The sequence below is a fragment of the Epargyreus clarus genome, unplaced genomic scaffold (assembly GCF_041222505.1).
Source record: "Epargyreus clarus isolate Ecla_fem2 unplaced genomic scaffold, WU_Ecla_fem_2.2 ptg000008l, whole genome shotgun sequence".
NCBI classification, from domain to species: Eukaryota; Metazoa; Arthropoda; class Insecta; order Lepidoptera; family Hesperiidae; genus Epargyreus; species Epargyreus clarus.
The window spans coordinates 15,660,146-15,682,321 of record NW_027332216.1 but is presented as its reverse complement, the minus strand read 5'-3'; the positions used below and the strand labels follow the sequence as shown (position 1 = coordinate 15,682,321).

General features: G+C 37.3%; 1 protein-coding gene across 1 annotated transcript in view; it reads left to right on the top strand.

The window, feature by feature from the left end:
• singed (fascin domain-containing protein singed) overlaps window positions 1-22,176 on the top strand; it is a 62,454-nt gene that overhangs the window by 30,403 nt on the left and 9,875 nt on the right. The window contains exons 2-6 of the mRNA XM_073076221.1: window positions 2,805-3,027; window positions 9,078-9,186; window positions 15,783-15,930; window positions 17,999-18,184; window positions 21,150-21,378. Coding sequence (XP_072932322.1) covers window positions 2,808-3,027; window positions 9,078-9,186; window positions 15,783-15,930; window positions 17,999-18,184; window positions 21,150-21,378 — 892 coding nt within the window. The 5' untranslated portion in view covers window positions 2,805-2,807. The remainder of the gene's footprint in view (window positions 1-2,804; window positions 3,028-9,077; window positions 9,187-15,782; window positions 15,931-17,998; window positions 18,185-21,149; window positions 21,379-22,176) is intronic.

Sequence of the window (22,176 nt, the reverse complement as noted above, 5' to 3'; positions counted from 1 at the left end):
GAGTTGTCAAGTTGTCTCACCGGTTCAATTCCGGCCAGACGAACAACTGAATGATTAATTTGGATATCTTTTCTGGGTCTGGGTGTTTATGTACTTGTAGGTATGTGTGTGTCGCGTCTTCCACGACACGGGTAATCTTTATATGGCGCTATGAGGGCAATAACCGTATCATAATACAGAATATTTATGTAAGTAAGTAACATTATGTAACTTAGATTTATTTATTTATGAGGCACATCATATCTTAAATCCTAAACATATTTCAAAGAAGTGATAATAACATGCCGATACGCTGAACCCGAAGCCGCGTGGGGGGCCGAAATTTAGGCCAGATTTTACAAATGTTCATAATAATCACATTAAGATTTATTTTTTTGCCGCAAAGTATTATTACAACACTACAATTATAAATTTCTTCACTCCACCAGATTATAAAGTGAGACGTGAGACACGCCGCGGGCAAAGCCTAGTCATAATCCTCCGTCCCTGCCGCTAATGAACGCTTAGTTGTCTATTAAACAAAGCCCTATCCTAGATGACGACTTCCGGTGTTTATTAAACTCAGTCCGAACAATAATGGAGGCCTTCAGGCTTACTCCGGTACTTATATCACTTCCCAGCAAAAAAGTTATTCTTCATCTTGTTGTATTTTTTACCATGCTTTTTATATTAACCTAACGACTAGGCAGACGGATTAACTAATAGAAAGTGGTCACCGTCTCCCATATGACATTTGTAAACGGGCCGGCAATACCGGATCGCCGGTTTTGGTTGGTTGGGGTGGTTTGGTAAATAATTAGGAAATAAAATTTAGTGGTAGCAAAAAAAATAATTAAATTAACGCTATTTCCACGATGTTTATAAAAAAAGACGAAATAGACACAGTAGCATCATTACGGTCACAAAACTGTAAAAAATATTCTCCAAATACATTTGAATATTCCATTATGAGCCAGCAGACGAGCTTCATTAAAATGTTGAAAAGTAACAAGCCTGTGGAAGTCAGCCGCTACCACAATATACTTTAAAAGGAAATAATTATGGGAACTGGCAACTCCCATGTGCGAGCGAAATAGTTCAACAATCCACAAATTGTGAAACTTAGAATTTTATTGTTCCCTCCGGGCTTTGTCTCCGAACTATTTTCAGCCAGAAAATGGTTATATATATTTAGTTTGGAATCCCAACGTGTAAGGTAATATGGAGATGAATTTGTTAAAGGAGTAATATATAGTTAAAGGAGTAGTAGTATGTTAATTTACGCGTAATAGACCAAAATATAATATTGCTATTTATGCAATTCCAAAATCCAAAAGGAGTACTTAAAAGTTCTACTTTGGACTGTGCGGTGCAATTCCACTAAAGAAAATTCCGTTTTTCGAGACGTGCCATTTCAGCCCTCAAGAGCAGTAACACATTTATGATCAATTGAAAGAAAGACTCCTAATGTATTTTACGGTCTGTTAGATATAGCCAGCAGGTAACATTTAACATCAGTTAACTGCACGTTTGTAAGCTATCTCCACAAAAAATAAATGAAATACTCTCCCCTTTTTTCTAAAGGTTTGGCTAGAGAAGATTTGCAGTCTTATTATATTCCAGGAAAGCAACCCGTTTATACTATCCTATTGGTAAACCACTGTACAACTACTAACCCGCGCAGAGACGCAGTGGCACGCTCTGAATCCCGCCAACAAAGACGAGACCTCAACCTAGTACTGGATACGGACACTGTAGATGGACTGGATTTTATAATGTTTACCATATAGTTAGACAAATCTTTTTGCATTTCAAGTCCTACCAAGAAGATTACCTTATAGTATTAGTACCATTATTAATTTAATATTCACCAATTGTGAATATTACATCAATACTGCCAAGCACATCATATATTTATCATAAAGCCCAGCGCTGATAAATTATTTAAAAAAATATTTGTTGCTTGAAAACTACCCAGAACCGTTAACTATTTTATCTGGTTAAATTTACTAAATTTAATAGGAATTCCATAAACCTTATTACATGCACATCCTCATTTAAGCACACATTTGAGTTTACCGGGAAAAGGCTGTTGAAAATCAAATGCCCACATGGATTTATGACTAACAGCTACCCGCTGGTTTATGCGTAACTTTACGGTTAACTGATACGCAGGTGTAAAACGATTAATAAACAGTAAACGAATTTGCTCAGTCATTAAGTGTAGTGCTAGTCCCGGCTCACTCGTAACTGTTCGCTTAATGGTCCTTTTGCATCCATTTCACTGAAAGCCGCATTACTGCAAATAACCCTCGTAAATATTGCAACTTAACGGTTAACTTTGAATAGCGGATGTATTGCGAGTATGTGGAAATGTTTAAAATAGTTAATATTCATTTTATAAACATTGAGTATTGAGGTTTTTGGATAATGTCCAATTTCTATGACTATCGAAAAGGAACACAGTTCACTGTATTGACCAGGTGGTCAGTACATTGATTTTAAGAAGATGGAGGAAACCGTTGGATTTGCAATCTACAGAATCAGTTGGCGAGACTTCATGAAATTGATGGATGGATTGATGTACAGAATGAGATAGCTCTTTATTACTTGTTTTATTTGACTTTATAACCACAGTAACGATAAATAAACGGATACGTCGACCGTTCAGCTCCAGTGAAGAGTCTATAAATTATATCTTACGCGAAATATATCTTTATGATTAATGTTTATTCGCAGAACATTTATGCTATCATTATAAGTCATTTTTGTCTCATAAATTTCCTCATTTGGAACGTCGGTTAATTGAATTTTTATCTTTCCAGAAAATGAACGGCCTGAACGGACACAGCAATGGAGACCAGAACGGCGCTGGGGACATCATCACGCAGAACCAGCAGCGGGGATGGTGGACCATCGGGTTGATCAACTCGCGGTACCGCTACCTCACCGCGGAGACCTTCGGCTTCAAGATCAACGCCAACGGCACCAGCCTTAAGAAGAAACAGATATGGACCCTCGAGCCTGCCTCAGGAAATGCTAATGACAGTGAGTAATGTTTTCGTCATCTTATCATTTAATTTACAATGACATGAAACATATATTTATTATTATACATAGGTATTAGGTAGTAATATTAGGCGTTCCAACTAGACCTAAGTAGCACTTGTGTTCGTTCTATACTAAAATTTCTGTCTTTAATGACCAGGAATCAAGGAATGAAGCAAGAAAGAGAGCCATGCCTAAGTAGTTATCTCGGTTTAATTTTTCCGAAAATCTTGGACAATGTAAGTCGTATACGCGTTCCAAAAACAAGTCCAAATAACTAAACAGCGCTGTCTGAAACAGAAAGTGACATCTGTGTAAATAATGAATCAGCCTGTAAATAAAAATACATAATGAACACCACAAATAACTTTAATGAGACACTAATAAGTATCTTGTTTGCATCACAATGACGTTGATGTAGCAGTTACTCCGTATTCGGAATCGCCAAATCTGTTTTATTGCTTTATAAAGCTTTAAGAATCCATTGAAAATACCTTCCGGGGATTGTTCAAATGGATATGTAAGTAATACGTTTAGTTACTGTTACAGACTGCATAAAATAACTTGAAAGATGTAAACATGTAGATCTACTGAGCTTAGGAAAGTTTAGCACTTTGAAGTTCCCTGCAAGGTCCCTGTCATGAAATCCTAAGATTTCATTAAAAACAAAATGCCCTGAAGTTTAATTATATTGTGTTGAAGTCTCATGGTGCCCTTTTAAAAATTCACTCTCATTATTTTTCTCAAACGGCCCAATAGAAGTATAACTTCAAAGACTTTCCTAATTACTTTTTATTTTTGTACCAAAGTATACTTTGATAAGAATAAATCTAAAGGCAACTTATGACTCTTATCACTTATCTAAAAATGCTGCTTTAATGCTACATCATCACCTCTTTTTATTGTTCCGTGATCACCAAAACAGGTTTAGTCATCACACATTTATTATCATCGACAATATCTTAGCATTTATATTCAATGAGCTTATACTTATTTACAACACCTTGTAAACTGTTTAAAGCTAAAAATGAAGATATTATCGTCATTACCGTAAAACGAATGTGAGCATGGAAGTTATCGCCCAATACCCTTTCGCATTCCCACCGTACATTAATTGGTGCAAAAAGCCCCTGAATCCCTACACGGTCGACTATTAATTGGATCGTCGTGCCTGGGTTCGCTGCGCGAGTGGAGATCCAAAATTGATGACGATAAAATTTTGTGTAAACATCCAAAGTTTCATCCGAAATTTGTTATTTGCATTCAATTTGAATTCAAGGAACAAATGGAATTCTATAGTCATTGTAGTATGAAAAATCTTTAAGTAATGCTTTACCTTGATCTGAATTTAACGGAATTTTTGGAATAGAAAATATGAGACGTGGAATTCGTAAATTTTGGAATATTTTATTTTTGACTTTGAAATTTAGTCAAAAACGGTAGCATCATTCAAAAAAGTGAATCTTATTTATCAATGCCTTCTGTGTATTAAGTAAAGTTGACTCCGACTTTCGATACACTGCCAATGTGTTCGTTAAAGTCACCTCCACGTATTAAAAAGCTTTGTCTACATTTCAATACAAGTTTTCATCTGCTGTTTACTCATCAAGTACTGCTTTTAATCAATCAAAACCCAATCAACCAGTGCCGTTACCAGCGTTGCCTTTTCAGAATCAAGTGCTTCATTCCCAATTTTGGTCCCTTCATTCATGTTCCGAACATTTTAATTTGGCCCCATCGCTGACTTGTTTGACTATGACTGTTTAAACGATAATCTGTAGAATATGTCGTTAAGTCAAAGCTCGTGCAGAGTTGAATCACATTTTTTTTATTCAGATTCATGATTCATTCGGTCCTGATAGTATATTGTAGTGACATCAATATTAATATCAAGATTTACTGTTATTATATCTGTTTTCCCTTGTATATAAGCTGTCATTTTTAGTTTTGGTCGGTAGTTCATTACTTTTTATTCGATTGCTGAGGGTGTATGAATATCCTTCGAGTGCGTATGAATGATAACTATATCTATATATGTCATGTATATATGCCCAAGCGGCTGTCGTTGGCATCTAAACTGAGGGAGTGATCATAGGCTATATTTTAAAGCAGTCGAGTTTTTGTAATAATTGCTAGGTCATTACTGAATTCTCTCTCAACTCGTTGAACCATTTGTTCGCTGGCGATCTGACACGTGTCTTAATCGCCTGCGGCGTAGCCACCCTCACTGCGCGAGGGTCGCACCCCATTGTCAAGGTCTGCGCCAGCTGTGATCCCCCAATCTACCTGGATCAATAATGCTGTGAGTTTTCCTGTGAATATGTTGTTTCGGAACAGCAATGCGCTCATAAATGAATATTTTGGGTTTGGTAAAATTAGGTTTTTAAGCGGAACGATAGTTAATATATACAGTTTGAGTTTTTAGTTGTCTAGTAGGCGTTTTATGTCCAAAAGATTCAATAATGAACATCTAAGGATGAATTTATTGAGTCGAGTAGTTTCGAATCTATTGGAAATTTATCTTTCAACATTAGCTCGATTTATTTGATTGCGTACAATCGTAGAGAGCCTATTACAACTAATTTATGGTTCCTGACAACTAGAGAAACATATTATAATTTATTATACGTAAGAATATAATGAATCATTCGCTTTGTAGACTCAACCATTGTTATCCCTATTTCAGTAATCGATATATATCAGTAATATATTGGATTATTATTATTTCTGTAAATAATAATTTTATCTCATCACAATAAGTAAAGAGTAGGTATAACATAGAATACACACGTGAACTGCTGAAGTTTGCAGACCTAAGGAAACATACGAAAGTATAGTGTTCAAGTATAGTTCAGTCTAGACACTCAAGTTATTGTAGGTAGTCTGGAGAATTACTTGTAATAGGTACATATGTTAGAGTGAAATAGACTATTAAACTAATATAAAGATATTCTGATAACATTAGTGTTTTGAAATTCGGTCTCTTTGGAGTTCTGAATTCCAGGAACGCACGTCCAATTTTTAAAATAATGCACGTTTACAAAATTACTTATCACCGGCTCTAATGCCGAAAATAATCTTCGTGAAAAATCTAAATACCTGAGAATTCTGAAAAAACTAAATTGAATGAAGTCTAGAAATAAAACCAGCAGCAGCAGCTTCGAAACAATTTAACGAGTGCGGAGTCCACTTTATGTGTTGTACTCACAGCTATAAATCTTTATACCTGACCCGTAATAAGACAAGAGTCTATTGTGAAGTCTATTACAAATGTCTTGCTGAAATTAATATCTCTACCATTCAAACCAAAACGCAGCAGTTTTACTCCACTATTGTATAGAAGAAATAGGTTTTATTTGCCTCATAACAGCAGTGTTAAGCGCTGCTGTGTTCTGGTTTGAAGGGTGTGGCAAGGGAGACATACTTTTCCGAGGCGTTCCCGCTTAGTCCTCAGGGGTTTCGGCGCATCTGTGGCCGACCTTAGGAAGGAAAATCTAATCCTATCTGGGGTAGATTACAGATGTCCATGGGCGGCAGTACCCACTTACCATCTGGTGGACTGCCTGCTCGTCTGCTACTCCTATATTATTAAAAAAGGTATAGTGAAGGTGCTACCGCAGTCCTATTAATCGTAACATACTAAACGCAACAAAAACCATAAAGTAAACAATAAAGCTATTATACACATTAGTTAAACATTTAATTTGAAACAGACACGAAGAAGCGTCGGTACTGTGAACATGATATCGGAATGGAGTCGTGTTGTCGTGCAAATATTTAACATTTTCCCCGCAAAACAATAGTCGCTCAGGCACGCCAGTGGTTCTCAACTATCATTGTAACCGCTACACTGTTGCTCATGGTCTAGACAAGGCAAGTGTTTCGTGGTCGCGATAATCGATCGATGTCTTTCATAAATTACGTTGGTTGGTTTCCTTCACCACAATAACAGAATCAGAAATGCGTTCTAAGGTTTAAACCTCGGATCCTCCGTATGAGAGTCCAAATATCAACTATTAGACAATAAATATGATTTGAGGACATTATAAAAAAATAATAATAATAAATATTTATTTCAGACAATATAAACAAAGATACAAAAGTATAATTGAATACAGAGGTCCATATCATATATGCCTTACAGACTAACAATTGCTCGGTTGGGACGCGTACAACAAATGAACTAAAGTTTACTGCGTTACGCGCCTCCAACTTCTCCCAACTCTCTTATGATTACCCAATTTAAATTATTGAATAATAAGTAGTAAATAATAAGTACATAAGCTATTTTTTTTGTTACACTAAACTGGACATTTCGTTTAAACATTCATACATCAATCCATTCCATATTCGTTTCCATTTAAGGACGAGCATTTGTCACTACCATTTTTTACGATAAAAGGATGTACTCCGGAAACGTATGGATGATGGCGTTAAATCGAATAGAAAGAGGTCTTGTGTGGGGGCGTCGTACACAACGGCATTTGCTGCCCCTCGACAAAGCTCCCCAGTAAAACAGGGCTATGTTGTGTTCCGATTCGTCGATATTCCATGTAGCATAGACAAAGAAACACATTTTGTATTTTATTTATAAGCAGAATTTATAGTATTGCGTATTTTTCTATGTTACAAGAATTATTAAAAAAAAATAGCTCATCTTGTTTATTATCGATAAACGTTTCTATTTATATTAACATATCAACGTTGAATTGGTTTGTTATTTCTTGTTGCAATTTTATTTCAAAACATTATACGTCCATCTGAGTTACAATCAATTTGAGGATATAATTATGCTAATCTTTTAAATATATTTAAATACATAATTTGTTCCATTTTTACGTATACGAAAACAGACGATACTTATAAATGTTATTTCGCGGTTAAATTCTTTACGGTACTACTTATCAACATAAAAGCTATTTCCAAGTTCAGTTTGCGAACCACTGACAGCGCCACTAGTTCTCACGCCACTGACACTGAATAGTATTGTCATGGAACCGTGGCGTGGAAAGAAATTGAATTCACTGCAAACCCAGTCTGCTCCAAATGTTTTGTAGGAACCAGGGCGTTGGCTTGGCACAAAGCCTTGGTTTAAGAGCTAGGGTTTCTGTTGGGTGCTTTGTCAGGGTGTATAGACAAGACAAGCATCTTTCACTAGTGGACGTCGCGACTAAACTAGAAATTTGCTTAAAAATAAAATTTATTTTCATTGACACCAAAGATTATTATAAAGTATTTACATAAAAATAGAAGATTTAAAATAGATGACTTAAGTATTTAAGATTAATAGTTTAAGTGTCAATTTGTAAGTGCCACCGTGGACATATTCAAAATAAATATGTCACTTTAAGTTAAATTAATTTACGCTTTTTGCATATGCCAAGATTTGACTCATTGCACAGAAATAACTTGTCAATTTATATATTTTTGTCACGACAAAAAGTATGAGACAAGCACAAAAAAATTAAATTTACACTAAATATGTTAATAATACTATTATCAATTTAATTTTAGCGTTGACTAATAACTACTTTCCAATTCAAATTAATTACTTGCGTTTACCGCTATGTGCATTTTAATAGCTTCGAAATTATTTATTTGCGGTGATTTTATCAAATGGAAGCTATAAATACTATAAAATGTATTAAATTTGCAAACATGAATATGAATTAAAGTGAATACTAATATTAATAGCAATACTCTGCTAATAGTTTGAGCTATAAATATAAATTGATATTATGATAAAAAATATTTGTTAATAGTCATACTTTTTTTTATCAAGTAAAAGAAATGAAAGTTTATATCGATTTTTATAAATTCAAATTATTCAGTATTGGACATCTTATTATTAATAGGTTTTTAGTGTTTAAATCCAAATACTTACTTTTTATCTCAATAAGATTATTTGTTTCCATAATTAAAAAAACGTTTAACATTTTTAGGCATTTTCGTGTTTTAGTTTTGGGAGTCTCAATCATTGTGGCAAGCATTTCTATTGCACATTTCTTTAGAACTTTTCGAACATGTCTAAGCTCACTTTCTTGTTGCAGGCATGATCTACCTCCGGTCTCACCTGGACAAATATCTCGCAGTGGACTCCTTCGGGAATGTCACCTGCGAGTCTGAGGAGAAGGAGCCTGGCAGCAAGTTCCAGATCAGGTAATGAGCAGAGCACTCCTCCATCACTCTCCCAATGAGGATATATTAAAATATTTACAAATCAGTCAACTGAAGTGATGTATGATTATTAGTCTTTTTGTTTTTCGTATTCTCAGAAATCTCTTTCATTAGACACTCATAAGCCACCCTTATGAGGCTTCCACCATATCGAATTTAGAATGACGTCACTAATCATGCATTAACATCAAAACTGGTTGTGGTTAACTGTTTAAGATTAAAATTCAGTTGGAAGAATTGACCCGCACTTACTAACTATCACGGAAAATTAATATAAACTATATAGTTAAACATTTTGATGACCTGACGCCATAGCGGACTTCGCATAGGCTTACCCCGAATATGGGGACCCATAATAGCGTAATAATTCAAAAACCGCACACGCGTCACACCCGTATTCTTATTTATACTCGTAAGTCACGGAGTTGGCAACTCCGCAACTTGCAAGCGAATTGCCTAATCTCCTTCAGGATACCGCATAAATCTCGCGACCCCTCCCCGAATACTAATCCCTGACTCACCGGAAGTACGGCGTGATCCAACGCCTTTCTTTCGTTCGAGAGGTGGGACCGTTTGAGTTAGGCAAGTGTGGATGAGGATGGGTTGACAAACGCAAAATACTTGTAGTGTACGAATAGTGTATCGATTAGTATTTTACCGTGGGAGGTTTGCAGGGTTTATCCGGTGTAATTTCCATATTTTCGCAGTGAAATATTTGGACTAATTTGATAAGATTATCTTGAACATGAGATGTCGTTAATTCTGTGCTTTTATTTTGAAATTCTTCCCATCAATCATCTCTTAGAAATTCATTCTACTAAAATATATTTTGCCACAGTGGCACTGACGTTGTTTTTCATCACCTTAGTTGCCATTCCTACTATATAGTATATTTTAGGCTATACCATTAAACTGGCTTAATAATATATAACGGAATTAAAGTCTTTTACTTCTTTGTTCTTAGAAGGCTGTATTTGCACTACATCATTTGAGTTGATCTGACGGCAGTGTAGTTGTAGGTCTCTGCCGTTCAATTTCCAATAAATATGATCGTAGACCGGTCTAGAATGTCTAGACAAAATTTATTTGTCCGTCCAGACGACGTTATAATCCGCTATTTTCGGACATTGCAGAAATTGCAGATACGGAAAGGATTTACTGAGTCTTTTTATTGAAATGTATCTCGGTCGGTTAGATATTTTTGGAATAAAAGTGGCTATACCAATTAATTTTGAACTTTTTATTGGTCGTCTGATGTATTTAAACCTTTTTCACCAAGACTGGTTAAAATCGATTTAGGTTAAATGTTCACTTCTACTTTTAACCCCAAAATGATTCCGACGCAAAAAGAAATCCACAAAAAAAGTTCAAGCGTTAAATTTTAGCGTCAAATTCCGATTCTTTTTTTTTTGATAGTTGGAACTTATCAACTATCGACCTTGGATGGTAACTACATCTCATACAAATACCGATGTGTACCATTTTTGCCCAACTACCGTAGCTGAAATCAATCAAGATCTCACGGCCCAGTGGCCGCCACGCTCAGCGCCCTCTGGCGGAACTAACAGGCGAGAGAGTGAATTGCTGAGAGGCCTTAACGAGACGGGCGGGGCCGGAGATCTCAGATATTGGAATTACCACTTGAGATTCTTTGCCACCTGTTACTTTTTTCTTGTAAATTATTGGTCTGAGCTGCCAGTACGAACCTCGCCGTTTTTCATGTCGTCTATTTAACATGACTTAGAGACAGCGGATATGGGGGTGGTAGTCTACTCTCATCTATAAATATATGTAATGGTAGCCGTAAGTTTAATTTATTTGTTAAATAAATAATTATTTTAGGCGTATTATTGTACCGCGTGCGGGACAGCTTGAAATAAATACAATGAACCTAATATGTTACAATAGAAAATGTTATTTTACCTTTAAAGGTAAACACCATAAAGAACATCTAATAGTTTTGTAAAAAAAAGTGTCGTAAGTGCGTCTTCTACTAATCGTCATTTAGCCAGCGTGGTAGTAGCCTTCAGCCTCAGAGAGGACCTTTCCAACCCAGAAGGGCGACGTACACAAATGATAAAAGAACACAAATATTTTGATCGGCTGTAATAAACAAGAGAACCTATCGAGTAAACGGCTAAACAAACGATATAACAATCGTTTATTTGGCGTTGCAGCGGACAATCGATACGCGCGTCGCGACGCTGACTCAAAACATTTCTCCAGATAAACAAACAGAAGATGGGATGGTGACTCACCACTTGATTCATACCACAACGTTAATGCGTTGTGCGTTAACACTTGCACTTAAAATAATACGGGAATCCTTACTATTGTTTTTGGGATGCGAAAACGTTGCAAGTTATTCTGTTTACCATAATATTTTATCACAATATGGTTTACGTGTACTTGGGATTGTTTTATTTTACCATAAGTATAACTGCAAAGATTGTATGTTCGAGACATGGAAGCGCCAAAATTTTTGATACCAACCCTTGCCAAAATTTTGGATATCAACATCTACTGAAGCAAGTTATATGAGCGGTTACGCAGCCATTTTAAATCTGGTTTTAGTTAATTAGAATCATCTCAAATTATGGGCTTTTGTATTGAGTTAATCTTGTAGTGTATTTAATACAAACACGTTTAAAGACGTCACTTGTTATAAAGTGTGATACAGCAAAAAGTCAGTTATCAAAAAATATCATAATACTCCGTTATTTTGTACATTAATATTTTCGCTATTAATAAAAATAAAAAATGAAATAGTTCATATTACTAATAATTGAAACAAAAAGGGTTATACAAGGGCTCTCGGGGTTGAAGTGACCCGGGGTCACGGGTTGACCCCGACCCCTGTAAGATACGGCCGCATTACCCACAGTTTAGATGCACCCTTCAGATAAGGCTTGGTTTATGTCCATAAACTCGAAACGTCAAGTTAACGTTAAAATATTCCAGTGTTGATTTAAAGGGAACCTTTTCTGCCCTTACAAGCCAAATTTGACTTTACTACTCAAAAAGATAGTCCAATTTATCTTGCCTTTATAATAATTGCCTGTCAATGTAAAATAAGCTTTAGTACTTTCTTAACATGGTATATAAGCTCGAGATATTCTTATTATGCGGTAGGGGAGGTTGGGGGTAGCTGAGTGGCGTATTTTAATGAGCTCGTGCCAAAGTGATTTCTCTCGAAGTCCTCGTGTGGAGTGATTAGAATAATTAATAACTAATTACAGTAATTAGGAAGCTGTGAAGATGGAGCAACAATTATGTGTGTGTAAAAATTTGAAAATTTATTTTTTATCAATACTAAATATTGTAAAGACACATTACGAAATATTGTAAAAACACTTTACGAATATTAGTTGAAATACCCAAACTTTTTCTTTCTCAAATTCTAAATTATAAATGATTGATAGATATTTAAATTTATTATAGTTTCGTTGCATTGCAAATACATCCAGGTAATCTAATTGTCTAGGTATATTTTTATGTATTATCTTATCAAATATATCTACTACATTGAAGGAAAATTTATAGTGGCCTTTTATCATGGGTAACATACCATCACCATATCTATTTCTGTATTGTAAAAGTATTTGCTTACGGTAATGTGTTCTGTTTTGAAGAGTGCAGTTTCCAATTTATTAATTCACTACTTAGGATTACTGCTCTGTTTAGAGTTGCTCACATAAATCAAGGACAGTAATGACCATTCAGGAACAATCACTTCTTAAGATCTGCACAGGGGAAATTTAGTTAAAATAGACCACTTTTTGTAACACGTTTTATTTATTTATTTATTTGGGAAACAAACAATTCATGCTATATAACAAAGTTAAATGGTTCAGAGACACAAACAGAAGAATAAACAGTTTCCACTATTAAATAATTTTAAATGTATAGTTTTAGTATTTATTGTAAAGTCCGGTATATTCTTTCCGCTACTCCCGCGGCAGAGAGAATCTATGCAAGAAAATCCATGCAAGGTTTCCCCAAGAAAAAAAAACTGAACAAGCGCGAGCAGACTCGACGGTTTTGGAGGTCATGACCTCTGGGAACCTGGAACCATTTATGGTTGTACGTACTTCCATAAAATGAAGGTACGGGATTTAAACTAAGGACTATGATTACAATGAGAACAGAGTCTACCATTAGCATATTTACTAGGCGTTGATATTCGAACGCGGTGCATTTTAATTACCACTCCGCCAGAGGGTAAACTGTCTGTAAAGCTGGGCGCTGACTTGAGAATTGCACGGTCTAGGAAAATAAAAAAAACATGTTGCTAGGTTTTATTTTAAGATTAATGGTAAATTTGCAGTGTTTTATTTATAAGAAAATTGAAGAAAGTCGCAGAAATATATTTTTTTCTTCACGATATTTTTCAACACTATATAAAGCATATAATAATTAATTTAATACGCATATAACCTTCAAATCAAAAGCGTGTCTGGGATTCGAACCTCGTACACCCTGATCGAAAGGCCAAGTTTCAACCATTTGGCTATCACTGCTTCGTTAACGCTAGCAAACCGTAGATTTCAGTTGTATTATTAAATTCATTACGTATTCTTCAATACCATAACTCTATAGTACGGTACCTACCGTTATATACAGACGAGTATACGTCGTCCCAAATTAGTTTTGTCGGTGCATTGGGTCTCGGTTCAGACAATCGCTTTAAATTTCAATGGGATGCCACCCCCTCGTAACTAAGTTTACTACAATTTAGAGAGAGGGTGTTTTAAAGTAGCTGTGCGATTTCGACGTGTTCTACCATCGCAGTTATTGCCTGTTGAAGAAGGGGATATTTAATATTAGCATAATGTTAATTTGCGAGTTTGAAAAGCACGCGTATTTTGGCCGAGGAATATTACGACAGGTATGAGTACATTGAGATTTTAAGATTTTTGTTTTGGGTTATATGATAATTGCAATTCGGCAAATTGATTTGATAATTTTGAAAAAATAATGAAAAAGCCTTTGAAAAAAAAATGAAAAAGAAGAAATGCGTTGTATAACGCATTTATTTTTCCACTTTTCTTTTTCCTTTTTAATAGTAAAATGCTACCAAATTTGTCATCAGATTAGATAAGAAATTAAAAAATATAATAACGCGTAATAAAGAAGGGGTAGAAAATTCCAAAAATGTCTTTTATCGCGCTTACACCCCCAGAGATAATCCGCAGTGTGATCCCGGTGTCATCTCGGGATATTTTGATTGGCACCGCGGTGTCGCTGCGAGGTAATGAAGTGCGCCGTCTAGTGCTCTGTCTGTTTGAGCTGAGACTCTTCACGTAAATATTACACATGCTTCGCTATTATGAACGTAAATATGCGAGCATCTGAAGGGAGGAGGGTGTTGTCTCCCACCTTTTAGCTTATCTAGTCGACTGTCACAAGAAGTGCATATACGCGCATATAAGTGCAGTAGATATACGCGCCTTGATTTATTTTAAACTACGAAAATTTGTAAATCATGAGCGATCTGCCAAGTTAAAAAAGGTCGCTTGATTTTTATGCGTCGCCGTAAGTGGCTTTTCAAGTGTGTTTTCTTATTGATGAGTAGTCAATAAAAATTGTCGGACGCCTTATGAGTGGTTTCAAAATTGTCGTCATAGAATAGTCAATCCCGTTGCATTGTAGGTATGCCTATCATTCTACATTGAGGTAACAAAGTGAAATCTGCCCCAAGCATCACCCAGTCGTAGGAAAAGTCCAGTGATGAGTAGGATATAAGAAGATTCGCAGACAAACGCATGCAGAATATTTTAACTTGTAAAAAAAAAACATCAGATAGGTCCCACGATACCTTCATTCCCCGATTGTGCAATAAAGACAATCTTTTACGACTTTGTTGTAGTACAAAACAATTCAGCAACTCAAAATGACGTTTACACACAAGATAAAATCGAAATGGGGGAGAAAGGTTAACGACTGACTTCCTCAGCAACTTCTGAAGTGTGACTAAATGGCGATTGTTGCAAGACGAAGTGCAAACGATTTCAGTTCACTAAGCAAACATAATGACGGGCTCGTCGCCGTCTTTGCGAACTTTACAACCGTTCTGATGTATCGAGTTCTAATATTACCTGTGTATATCCAAAAAATATTTATATTATGAATTTGGAGTTTAAAATTAGTATGAGAAATGAGTATCGGTTACGCACCCAGTGACAAAAAATGTTTCAACAAGAAATGTTCATCATGTTACCTTATTCATGAATAAATTGATTTGCTGTGACTTAATGTTGTCTTCACTTCTTATTATATCGTTATCATCACGCTAATTTCTGACTCACAACAGAAGAACCTTTACTATGAATGCTAACTTTACTTAACTCGCAAGTTTAACATACATCTGTAACAGATTTCAAGTTTACTCAAATCCTTTGTTGACACGCACCAGCGTGTCAGCCAAGTTCTAGATAAAAGTGATTGGCTGGCTACTTGAATTTCATAAAAAAAATCGTAAAATTTCATAAAAAATTTAATATAATAGTTTTTTTTAAGTATTCGGCCAACTGCAGCAATTATTTATCATTTGGGTAACGTGATATGTGTTGTTGCAGCGTGTCAGAGGACGGCAGCGGGCGATGGGCGCTGCGCAACGTGGAGCGTGGCTACTTCCTGGGCTCCAGCTCCGACAAGCTCACGTGTACCGCCAAGGTGCCTGGCGACGCGGAGTTGTGGCACGTCCACCTTGCTGCTAGGCCACAGGTGAGGCTCGCGGATAGTGGAATTTGAGGAGACAGTTGCCACAAAGCACCAACTCGTGTTTTTTCCAGTTGGTTATCTGTGTGGTGTGGAATGTTGGAGCCAATGTTACCAATGTTACAAGCCAAACCTGTTTACCTCTATTTCTTAAAAAAAACTTAAGATTTTAGTATCCACCTGTGTTTGACATAAGTTTTATTATTATTACGATATTTCGTTCACGTTTTCTACGATTATACTCTGCACCTGGATTTCTTGTGTCGTGGTTATCATGCACACACAGACTTGTATGCAAACACTCAGACCGAAAACAGAACTCTAAATTCATAATTTGGACCATACATGGAACTCTATCTTCATATTTCTTATTTGGAATAAACCTAGAACATTGCATATTATTGTTCTATGATTAAGCTATTATAATGGAAGTAAGTAAAACAGACATCTGATATTATAAGATTCCACATGTACCACTTGCATAATGTATTGTCCTAATACAGCAGTCACGTTTGTTGTGATAAATCGTTTAGCATTCCTCGTAAATCCGATGTTCCCATTTATTCTCGACAACATGCAAACATAAACGGGTAATAAATTCTGCATGCATCCATGCTCCATGCTACGGCCTTACAAGTCAATATTACATATAAATAAAATCGAAATGTTAGTCTGTAAAACCAATAGTTGTGGTTGCAACACTGGCCGTCAATTTTTTTCGATTGCGGGTTATGTTTTTAATTTATGCATGTAGTCTCAGTCTTCGGCACACCCTGCAGGCCAAATGGCTTGACGGATTTTAATATATGATGAGGTGTCGTTGGATTCTAAGGTCGTGTGTCCGTTCTGGTGGATGATCTAACGAGCAGCTTCCACGCCACCCTATCTTTGATCTGTCTAGGAAAACATGTCACTAAGGGTCCCACAATATATTTTTATAGAGTCAGAACACTGGATCGGCCTGTAAGTCTTTCCCCACCGCAACCAGTTTATCAAGATCGTTTTATTTTCAAGTTGGTAAGACAGTCATTACTCGGTCAATGAAAAAGTACCTTACAGTCATAACACAAGCAACACGGGCATTAAGTAACTTATAAGAGTATAGGGAAGTGTGATCGCATGCCAATGCCATGTTAACACCGCGGTCACGATCGCGGGCATTCCGGAGCGTTCCACGCTATCGTGCATCAGATGACATCTTCGCAGATACGCTATCTCAGCATCGCATCGCCCTGATTATGTCTGTTGCATGTTTTTGTTTACCGGAGATACACATATTGGATGTTGTGACTTGTGAGATCGTAATCAAAATAACAACTTACCACCAGTACCAGTTGAAAAACTTCTTCGGTGGTCTAAGGAATACTTAAAAACATCGGACACGACTTGTCCACGGAACCTTCTATCACCAATTCGTTGCAAGAGCCTAGTGGATAGGTACAGGTACTCCATGTAGGAAAGGCCTGTGCAGTGGGACATGTAAAGAGTAAAGTAATCCTAGGCCAGTGCAGCTCAATAGGGCGCATAATTGAAGGTCGTAGCGACACCTATTAGCAACGCGCGGATGCGCGGCCGCAGGTGTCCAGTTACGCCCAGCTACCGTAAACATGGCACGGGTGACGTTTTAGTGGTCACTTGGCTCACATTATATGTATTTAATGTATACACAGATGGATTTCTCGTCTGGGTGTTTGTGTATAGTTTTACTTTGCTAGCGTAAAGTAGTTTGCGTTTCAATAGAAAAGTGTGGAATGTGGATGGCTGACTTACATATGAGACGACTATCTTAGTCCTTAGAAGTGGTAACACGTCTTTTATCTGCTTCCATATTTCAAGCTTCATAGAATGCTTGTTCTATATGGTGTTGTTTGCTGATTTAAAGAATGTTTACTCTTACTTTTGTGTTTCAAAAATGGTTCCTTCGTTTCCATTGTAATCATTTGCCCATATGGGCAATGCATATATATGCAAACACACCTACCGACAACAAAATCTATCCTACAGAGACGAAATTTTTTCCACCGGTACCTCAAAGGATATCTTTATATTAATTGCTGATTACCTTCTTGTCCAGGTGAACCTGCGCTCGATCGGCCGCAAGCGTTTCGCGCACCTGTCGGAGTCGCTGGACGAGATCCACGTGGACGCGAACGTGCCGTGGGGCGAGGACACGCTGTTCACGCTGGAGTTCCGCGCGGACGAGGGCGGCAAGTACGCGCTGCACACCTGCAACAACAAGTACCTCAGCGCGGGAGGGAAGGTTAGTATCATTTCTGAAATTTAACACCAACATTTAATTCTATATAGTCCGCGCCAGACTTCTAGTCCGCTCTGAAGTTGTTGCGCGTTGGTGTAGTCAAAGAGCCAATGGTCGAACACAACTACAAGCATATACTTCGTAGCAACAGTAAGGGCATACTAACGTTGCTAGCAGCTAATGTCCCCGTGGGTGAGAGCGGGCAGTGGACGTGTGCCGCCGGGTTCCCGCTCTATCTTTGTCCCGCTAATACTCGTATCTACAATTTGCTATTTCGACGCGACTCATTTCTATATTCGTAGCGGACTAGGAGTTTGGCGCAGCCTGTACCTGTGATACTAATGCAGGTAGTCAGGAGTGTAATTATAGCTTTGTTACGGGGACGTCCAAAAGTAAAAGTGTAGTTGGAGACTGCGAAAAAAGGCCGCTGGTCTCTGAAATTTATTGGCTGTATGCTAACGGGATGTCTGAAATAACTAAAGTTTTCTGGTGAAAAAAAATTGACCTGTTTGAAAAACTAACCTAACCTAACTTAATTCCTTCTTATATACGCCCATGAGTACAGCACTCAATACAAGTGTGACTGGTCCATTCTGTCTTTATATAAGAAACTGCACTTTCGACAAAACATAGTAACAAACAAAAAATAATGCTTAAAGAAAACTTGCAAGAAAAGCAAATATACAACAATATACCATCAGGCAGTCTTGAACAACACCGCCGTTCCCACGTCGCTGTGTCGGCTAATATCGATGCAGTCTGCACCGCCATTGTGTGCTAATACTCTTGTACACACTGTAATACATTTAATTTGTATTTATATTGTACATAGTCTCCATTGTCTTGATTTGTGCCCGGAAGTGACAAGTCGCAAAAACATATACACAAGACAGACCGACAGTCCTCAGGGATAGCAAAGCTTCTGTTTCAGACTTTTTATAACATAAGAGTAGCAATTGAGCATGCCGTCCACCTGATGGTAAGTGGCTACTGCCGCCCATGGACATCTGTACTCAACCCCAGATAAGATAAGATTCCCACCTCTTCAGGCATCACCGCCACACCTATTTTTTTCTGATAATAGCAACCCTAAGAGTGGCCCACCTCTTCAGGCATCACCGCCACACCTATTTTTTTCTGATAATAGCAACCCTAAGAGTGGCCCACCTCTTCAGGCATCACCGCCACACCTATTTCTTTCTGATAATAGCAACCCTAAGAGTGGCCCACCTCTTCAGGCATCACCGCCACACCTATTTCTTTCTGATAATAGCAACCCTAAGAGTGGCCCACCTCTTCAGGCATCACCGCCACACCTATTTCTTTCTGATAATAGCAACCCTAAGAGTGGCTCTTCTGTTCTGCTTGAAGGCTGTGGCGAGAGAGGCATCCTTTGTCAAGGCATTTCAACATAGCCCTCACGGGTGGCAATATGTGTAGCCGACCTCAGGTAGGACTCTTAGCTTAACTGGGTTCATTGCAGTAGCTATCAGACGAACAGTAATACTAACTTACTAAATGGCCTGCGTGCTCATTTTTAAATTATAAAATTAGTATTTTCTATTTTTTAAAAAGTTATTATTTATAGTTCACTAAAGTAGACTCTAGACAGTGTAGGCACTGTAGACTGCCCGTTTGCTAGTCCATGATAATAGACCCAACATTGAACCTTAAAGAATGTCAATGTTATGGTATATAGTATATACATAGTATGGTATCCGGGTACTAGCTATTAATGAAGTAAAAATTTGAATATAAGTGTTGCAGGTGGTATAAATTGCAAACCCCGACAAAGCCAGGTGTTGTTCGGACGGCCATGATTGTAGCATCGTGTAATTATTGTGTGGAGACGGATAATTGCAGGCAATGTGTCTTACACCTGTTACTACCACAATAATGCTGTACGTACGCAAAATTATATATGTATTACCTTTGCCAGTCTTTATATAAAAAGATAAATTCGGATATACGATAGAATGCAAGCTTCCTAGGGATTCATGCCGTTTTATTCCTTAATGTGACCAGAAGATGGCGTTGTGCACATGTTAATTTATTTGTATGAATATGTTTTTTCTTTATAAGTAGGTATATATAATTATGATTGTATTTATACCTACATGCTCGTATGGATTTGGTCGTACGTATAGTAATTGTAGTATAAAATAAGAATTTAAAGAATTTTCTTAATTAAATGCCTGCCAGTTCTTTGATTTAGTCCGTGAACAAAAAGAAATACTGCTTATTGAGCATTAAGGGATCAGTAAGGAATTTAATTAAATTCATTGGAATTAGAATCAAAGCGAATTGTCTTTTGTGTTCTTTTCTGCAAAGATTGCTGATTTTGCATGTGATTGCAAAGGTTGTGATTATATTATTGTAGCTACAGGATGTTTTATTATTATTTTATATTAATAGAACCTGACTTTGATATCAAATATTCACTTCTGACATATTTTAAAACGTTTCTGAAGTTGTGTGTTGTTCGTCAAGTGAGGCTTGGTTCTACCTCAGGTAGAACATCAGTTCTATCTGCAGTTGATTATGGTAACTCAGGCTCTAAAATTGGGCTCTAAAACCAGATTTAAGGCATGTCCTCTATTTTGTTGTTTTGTAAACTATGACCTACACCTACCTCACTCTGAGAGAAGACATATGTCAATAATAAGAAAGTAGTGGGTTGACGAAGGGACTGATTTATCATTAGATGGACGTCTTACTTCCATTTCACACAAATAATGTGGTAATTTAACATGTGCCACGCAAGCAAGCATGGTACGCACGTGAAGGTACAGGTACTGTACCTTCACGTGCGTACCATGCTTGCATGTTAAAATCAATATATGTTTAATTTTCCATATTTACACATGTGACGTTACTCCCTTGTTGTTGGATACATGCACAACAACGTGCTTGTTCAGCGCAATACATGTTAAACGTTCCACACTTGAATACGTGTCTCCACCCCCAGTTGTTGGACACATGCACCCCGGTGTGCCTGTTCAGCGCGGAGTACCACGCGGGCGCGCTGGCGCTGCGGGACGGCTCGGGCGCCTACCTCGCGCCCATCGGCTCCAAGGCGGTGCTGAAGACCCGCTCCACCGCCGTCACGCGCGACGAGCTCTTCTCGCTGGAGGACAGCCTCCCGCAGGCTGCCTTCGTCGCTGCGCTCAATGAGAAATACGTCTCCGTTAAGCAGGGTAAGTGCTTATTTTTATACCTAATAGTTTTGAATATCATTGGTTAATCACATATTTTCTCTTTTATTAAGTCATTTTTGAGGTTATTGCTTTTTTTGGTGTTAGGGATAATCAGAATGTATATATAGTCGTATAGCAAGGTATTGTTATCAAACGGTACCAGACAGAACATTTATTTAAAAGGAGTGTAGAACCATGTGGTTCGACTCCGGAGGCACCACCGCCACACTTGTCTGCCTTATAACAGCAATGTTAAGGACTAGAAACTTGTAACTTATGACTGCACAATTCTACTTCTTTTTAATATAGAGGAACCAATCGAGCATGCAGTCTATTTCATTGTAAGGGGTTACCGCTGCCCATAAACATCTTTAATCAACCCTAGATAAGAGTCGTGAGGTCTGTCATAGATCCGTTACTATCTCTAAAAACTAAGTTGAAACGACTTGGATAAGTGTGTTTTCCTAACCATACCGATAAAACCAGAACACAGCAGCGTTAAACACTGCTGTTATTAGGCAGAAAAAGGCGGTGATCATTCCGAAGTCGAACCCCAGACGCTTCTACCATCAAATACGTTTAGCAACAAATGCGCCAACTCATCATTTACCGAGTTCCCAACATTAACAACATGCGTTGTAATGACCGCACAATTACTTTGTTAGCACGCGATTACAACATTAGCGCGCTTTGTATTGCCCATTACTCAATGTATTGTCGTTTGTCGTACTCGACATCAGCATCACGTGCATTATGCTTGTAATGCTGATGACATTGTGAATGCAATATTATGTAATG